We start from the raw sequence: 7,500 nt of genomic DNA on the forward strand, positions 1-7,500 counted from the left end.
CTTTATGTCTTGTATTGAGTGCTCCTCCTGAAGCCTGTCTTCATAAATGTGTGTGTTTATATGCGTGTGCATGCGTTTCATTGTGTGTGTCGTAAACAGATCTAAGACGTGAAAAAAAAACGTAGAAGAAACAAAGGTGAGTGTTAGAGTTGTTAAAAGAATAGAAGCATGACAATACCATAGGGTGTTGAAGATTACACACAAAAAGCAGTTACTGCGTGCACAGCAATGCATTCCTAATCTTACCCTTCCCACCTTTGAGCTTTCCGTTATTTGAACGTATTTTCCGTTTGGCTCTACTTCTGCGATCGAAACGGTTCCGCTAGCAGTTCGGTTGATGGTGATTTTACCTGGTAACGATAGAATATATTAAAAAAATCTTTTAGGTTTGCGTATCCATACATGTACATATATACACAAATACATACATGCATGAAATTATACATACATCGATACATACAGCATGCATACGTACATATATGGTATCAAATGTTCCGGGACTAGTGATGTTTAATAAATAATAACTTATCATCTTCGACATGGTCACCTTGCGCAGCAAAAAACTGGTCTCAGCGTTCCTGCCACTTTTGGAATGCAGCATAGAAGTCGTTTTCTGTAAGCGAGTCGAGGACTTTCTGCGATTCGCTCTGGTTCACGACAGCAGTGTCAAAAGGGCGACCTTTGGGCTGTATTCTCATGTTGGGGACGAGTTAGAAGTCTGCAAGTGCTAAATCTGGCGAATAGAGCATATACGTGCTAAATAATTCTCCAGCTCACTGCTTTCGTGCAAGCATACACATCGACAACTGATTCACAACATGCAGTTTCTCTGTTTTGATTATAAATTCCTTTTTGCACCGATAATTATTGGTGCACTTAATTGATAGATACTTAAGTGACAATCTCCAAAAGTTGAGATCGTCAAGCGAAAACGTAATCAACCAGCAGGGAGTTTGCAAATACGGTCAATTATGAAAAAAGTGAAATAAGCAAAAATGTTCCAGAATTCAACATATGACGCTTATACTTTTTGTCATCCAAATTCTAGTTAATGTGCATTTTCCCCCTTAGAAACCACATCTACTTACAATAAAAAATTCAAACAACTAGCAAAAGAAACAAAACAAAAAGACATTCGTAAAAATATACGTTTTAAAAAATTACGAAAAATGAGTACTCAATACACAATCTAAAGCAGTATTTCTCAACATGGGAAACACCTCACAGAGGTAGAGCATAACAATATTATGATGGTATGGGGGGTACTTTGAAATGGGGTGTAAGTAAGAAGTAACAATCGTATAAAACTTGTACTAAAGTTTTAATTAAAACTTATTTGGGAAATAAATGTTTTATGTCCTAACTTTGCCCGTTCGTAGTGAGGTACACATATTTTAATTTATTTTGAAAATCGAAGGGTAGTACGGAAGAAATTGGTTGAGAAATACTAACCAATAGTTTATTCTAGGAGCCACTTGGTTATTTACTCTGTTGCTACTCAGAGTTTCATACCACATACTGCTTGATCACGTAGGTTGAGCATGAATGAAATACACTGATAATACACCATTAAGTCGATTCTCATTGGTTGGAGGTGATCATCTGATAAGCTGACTTGCACCTAACAGATTCTGTTGTTGATGCTACTGACTGGATCTACTAATCGATAAGGGAGAATACTCTCTTTATGATCTGTAAGAGTCAGGGGCGACTACCACGGCCGATCTGGGTATTGCAGCTTATGCAAATCCAGAAGACTCTCTAGAGCTTTCGTTGGAGGCAGAGAGATAGTATCTCCGACCTTCTGTTCAGCATCATTGACAATATGGCTGGCTATTTTATGGCGCTAGCTTAAGATCTTAAGTGACTTAAGATAGAGAGGTAGATTTATTTCTGATGTGAATTGCGTATAGTTCTTTTCAAAACTATCTGAAGTTGTTAGTAGTTGTTTTAATCATCATTGCTTGGGTAATTTATTGGGTTTTCTGAAGTTACAAGGTAGTTGTTAAGGTAGAAAATGTCTAGGTAAACGGCTAAAACTATAGTACGAGATCTGGTAATCTATGCTCTCCAGTCAAGAATAGCTTACTTTAAAGTTACGTCCGTTGAAAAACTTGTGGTTTTCATGCATAACTGAGAAATAGAATTGTACCAGGGATACAAATTATCTGGATATGTTTCTCTTTGCCTCTACACTTATGATGAATAGTGGAGAGAACTAAGCTAGTTATCTGTTCTTGATTCTGCAGCCGTGTCCGGTAGAGGAGAGAAGGGTTGTTTTTTGCTTACGTCACTTCTTGTTCGTACGTCGTTCCAAATGAAAAATTCTTTATTGAAAATTACCTTATCAAAAACAAATTATGAAATTCAACTTATTCTGTCTACAAGACTCTTTGAGCTGAGAGTGGTTAGAGTTTTGTGTGAATATGGTTAATTTGTTAGGATTTCTTTTACAGTGATTTTTGCCTGTGACCAATTGCAGTTCCAAGGATTAAATGACATTAGGGTGATGCTAGTGGCTATTCTTCGAATATTTTTATCAAAATTTCTCTGACATTATCCATGATGTAAATGCTCATACAGGAAAATACAACCTGCAGCAATGTAGATGATTTGTTTATTGAGGGTATATACGATGGATAGTCACACGAGATTGGCATAAGATCACAACCCTTATTTGCTGACCCAGTAAGAATCGTCATGGAACAAAAACGACTCTCGTGTTCGTTAGTATCTTGTTATAGGTGTTGCAAATAGTGGTGAATTTTCTTCTGAGTTCCTGAACTTTCAAAAAGAAGTCCACTACATCAAACTGAACGAGTCAGCAAATGGTTTGTTTTCTTTACTATTAAACCGACCCTATTAATGATGACAGTTTTATTTTGCCAGCGTTGCAATATTTCTTATGGTTAGTATCTTAACTTTAATACATAAAATTTAAATTTTCATTTTCGACCATAATCGCGTCGAAAAATATGCTTGCTGACTAAATTCTATTTATTTTGGGTAGATGGGGATGTAATAAATTGAAGCTAAAATTGGAAAAGAAACGGATGTACGGTCCTTAAGGATGACGCATGGTGAAATGTTTCTCGTAACCTCCCAATTTTGGTCGAGTCTCTTGTGTTTTCGTTTCTATGCTTATAATGTTACAGCTGGAAGGACAAGTTTTCTTTTGCTCATGTGATTTAGAATCTCTTGTGTTGTTTGAAAGGTATTATACGAATATTTAAGGTTTAAAGGAAATATTTAGTGAGATGTCGGAATCTTTTTTACAATACAAAACAATGTATGTAGCAGGAGTGTTGTATAAGTAACAATTAATTAATTAATTAATTAATTAATCCATTAATCAATTTGCTCTGACCAGTTCAAATCATATTATGGGCAGTGAGACATATATCATTATATATGTATAAAAAAGTGCATGCGAATATATACTTGAGTGCATAATATTGGTTACTGAACTAAGCAGTTGAGTTATTCGCAATTACTCTTTTACTGTTTTACTTGTTTCAGTCATTTGATTGTGGATATACTGGAGCACCGCCTTTAGTCGAGCAACTCGACCCCAGGACTTATTCTTTGGAAGCCTAGTACTTATTCTATCGGTTGTCAAGCAATGTTGGGGGGACATACACAGACACACAAGCACACACGCGCGCATATATATACATATACATATATATGACGGGCTTCTTTCAGTTTCCGTCTACCAAATCCACTCACAAGGCTTTGGTCGGCCCGAGGCTATAGTAGAAGACAATTGCCCAAGGTGCCACACAGCGGGACTGAACCCGGAACCATGTGGCTGGTAAGCAAGCTACTTACCACACAGCCACTCCTACGCCTATAAAATTATTAAAAAATTCAATACACAAAGAATGTCGATGTTTTATAATGCATTTTATGCACTAATGGGTGCATGTACACACATCTTATGTGTATATTTCAGTGTGCGCGTGTGCGGGCGCATGCGCATTGAATGCACCCCTCCTCGTCTAAAGTGTGATATGGCTTAATACAACCATATTTATCCACGATATCGTTCATTGCTGTTAATATTTAACACAGGCACCGACCAAGATTTTTTCCTGTTTACACATTCCCTGTATATATTGATGTAAAGCTATTTCATGTTGAGCATCGCCTCATCAATGCCATTAAATTGGAAGAGGTTGCAAAGAGGATGGAACACGCCTCTCCTCCTGCGATGCTAAACTTTTAAATAAAACAATAAGATAAGGGTTTCCATGGCAGCTCTTTTGTTTCAATTCTATCCTCAAATTGCCAAAGAAAGATTGGTATAAACATCTTGAAAGGAATAAGAAAAAAGTTGACTTACCAGTTTCAGGTGTGTGGAAACCTGAAGAAGCCCTGTTTTGCAGGGCATTAGCTAATGCCTCTTCTGAATGACTCTGAAAACCGCCAATTGACTGAACCACACCGCCAAGACTAAGTCTGTAAAAAGGCAAAATTTAGAGGGGAAAAAATTGAAAGGATTCTAAACTAATCAAGAATGAAATATCAATACACGAACTGTTAACGTCAGGCTTAAATTTATAAACAGTTTTTTTTTTATAAAAATATTTATAGGCGCAGGAGTGGCTGTGTGGTAAGTAGCTTGCTAAACAACCACATGGTTCCGGGTTCAGTTCCACTGCGTGGCATCTTGGGCAAGTGTCTTCTGCTATAGCCTCGGGCCGACCAAAGCCTTGTGAGTGGATTTGGTAGACGGAAACTGAAAGAAACCCGTCGTATATATGTATGTGTGTGTATATGTTTGTGTGTCTGTGTTTGTCCGCCCCAACATCGCTTGACAACCGATGCTGGTGTGTTTACCTCCCCGTAACCTAGCAGTTCGGCAAAAGTGACCGATAGAATAAGTACTAGGCTTACAAAGAACAAGTCCCGGGGTCGATTTGCTCGACTAAAGGCGGTGCTCCAGCATGGCCACAGTCAAATGACTGAAACAAGTAAGAGAGTAAGAGAGAGTATTTATTAACATCACTCAAAACGGAGTCTCAGCTGTTGCAGTCTTAGCACAAACAGTCACCCATCTCAGACTTTTATAAAGTCCATTTAGAATAATTTTGATTTCTTTAAAAAGTAAAGATTCCTGACTACTACTACTACTACTACTACTACTACTAATAATAATAATAATCCTTTCTACTGGAAGCACAAGGTCTCAATTTTGGGGGCAGGGGATTAAGTCGATTACATCGACTCCAGTACTAATTTTATCGACCCCGACAAGATGAAAGGCAAAGTCAACCTCGGCGGAATTTGAACTCAGAACAAAATAGCAGACGAAATACGGCAACGCCCGGCGTGTTAACGTTTCTGCTAGCTCGCCGCCTCAATAATAATAATAATAATAATAATAATAATAATAATAATAATAATAATAATAATAATAATAATAATAACAATTATAATAACAATAATAGTTTCAAATTTTGCCACAAAAGGTCAGCCATTTGGGGGGGGGGGGATGAGTTGATTGCGTACTTAACGGTATTTTGTTCGTCCTTACATTTTGAGCTCAGACTTCATTAAGGTCGACTTTGCCTTTCATCCTTTCGAGGTCGATAAAAGCAGAGCAATGATTCGATATAATCAACTTGACCCCCTCCCCCGAAATTGTTGGTCTTGTAATAACATTTGGAATCAATACTTATTCGTATTGAGTTACGTCCCTTTACATTCTGAGTTCAAATCCTTTCGAGATTAACACTGAATTTCACCCCTTCTTGGGTCAATAAAAGAACTACCAGTCCAAGTACTTAACAAAGAGGAAATTTCTATAAAATACCGTTTCGTCATGTCAAGTGCATGGCCTTTGTAACTCCGTCAATAATCAATATTCTTTATGTCTTGAATTCAAAAGGCCGTTGTAACTGACTTTAATTTCTAAATTTTCTTGTATCAACAAAAGAAAATCCCTAACATTGGGCTACAACAAGTAACAATAGATGCCAAGAACCTCCCTCAGTATCCTAAATTAATAATAAATGCGCCCTTTTAAAGTCTAGCCAGGCTCATGGGCCCGGTTTCCCGGTTTCAATGGCGCAGGTAGGATGGTGCTATTGAAGAGTCTAGCACGTATGATATTACCTGTCTTTATTTTGATCATATCCTTTATTTCTGCTAATATAAAAAATAATAAATACACCCTTTTAAAGCCTAGCCAGGCTCATGGGCCCGGTTTCCAGGTTTCAATGGCGTATGTGTTCCCCAGCTGGATGGGACGCCAGAGTTACTTATTTTTGCCAGCTGACTGGACTGGAGCAACGTGAAATGAAGTGTTATGTTCAAGAACACAACGCGTCGACCGGTCCAGGAATCGAAACCACAATCTTACTACTATGATGCTGACACCCTAACAACTAAGCCACGCGCCTCCGCTATTTGTAGTTTACCGTTGTCTAATATTATTTAATTTTTAAATCTAACCACTAAACCACGCGCCTCCACCTTCTAGCTTTTATTACTCTGTATATTTCTCTTCCTGTAAGCAGCAGGTGTGTTGTATAAATAATGAATGGTTGATTAATTTTAAACCAGTAACAAACCTGTTTTCTTCTCCTTCCAGCAGTTTACGATAAGCAGCTATCTCGAGTTCCATAGACAGTTTGGCATCCATCAGATCTCGGAGTTCTTTGATCATCGCCTCAAGCTCGGCATTGAGTCTATCAACGTCGCCTCTGTGTTCGCTTTTCTCGCTTTCCAAATCCGCAGAAACTGATTGAAATTCGCTCTGTAATGCTCTCAGCTGGGATGTTAGTTGGGCGATCTATAAAGCGCAAAAACATGAATAAATAAATATATAAATACACATATAGATATATTAGAGAGGCTATTATGCGGATAAACAAATGAAATACAACAGTTTGGGGTTGATATACAATATATATGCATTCAACGAGAATGCAATGAAAGACAGGAGATTTTCAGAAGGTGAAAATTCATGTATAAATAAATGGAAGCACTCCGTCGGTAACGACGACGAGGGTTCCGGTTGATCCGAATCAACGGAACAGCCTGCTCGTGAAATTAACGTGTAAGTGGCTGAGCACTCCACAGACACGTGTACCCTTAACGTAGTTCTCGGGGATATTCAGCGTGTCACAGAGAGTGACAAGGTCGGCCCTTTGAAATACAGGTACAACAGAAACAGGAAGTAAGAGTGAGAGAAAGTTGTGGTGAAAGAGTACAGCAGGGATCACCACCATCCCCTGCCGGAGCCTCGTGGAGCTTTAAGGTGTTTTCGTTCAATAAACACTCACAATGCCCGGTCTGGGAATCGAAACCGCGGTCTTATGACCGCGAGTCCGCTGCCCTGACCACTGGGCCATTGCGCCTCCACGTATAAATAAATAGATATTTATATATTAACAGATAAAGCTTACACAGAGTACAAACGACAGAGTAAATTAAAGGGGGAAAAGCTGTCAAGTATATATATATATATATATATAATATATATATATATTA

The 7,500-nt window shown here is 38.1% G+C and overlaps 1 protein-coding gene across 1 annotated transcript in view; it reads right to left on the minus strand.

The window, feature by feature from the left end:
- Nucleotides 1-7,500, minus strand: part of LOC115222738 (70 kDa neurofilament protein) — a 28,224-nt gene that overhangs the window by 9,137 nt on the left and 11,587 nt on the right. The window contains exons 5-7 of the mRNA XM_029793038.2: nt 6,579-6,799; nt 4,346-4,461; nt 256-350 (exon numbers count right to left, since the gene is read on the minus strand). Coding sequence (XP_029648898.2) covers nt 256-350; nt 4,346-4,461; nt 6,579-6,799 — 432 coding nt within the window. The remainder of the gene's footprint in view (nt 1-255; nt 351-4,345; nt 4,462-6,578; nt 6,800-7,500) is intronic.

Source organism: Octopus sinensis, linkage group LG21 (assembly GCF_006345805.1).
Source record: "Octopus sinensis linkage group LG21, ASM634580v1, whole genome shotgun sequence".
NCBI lineage: Eukaryota > Metazoa > Mollusca > Cephalopoda > Octopoda > Octopodidae > Octopus > Octopus sinensis.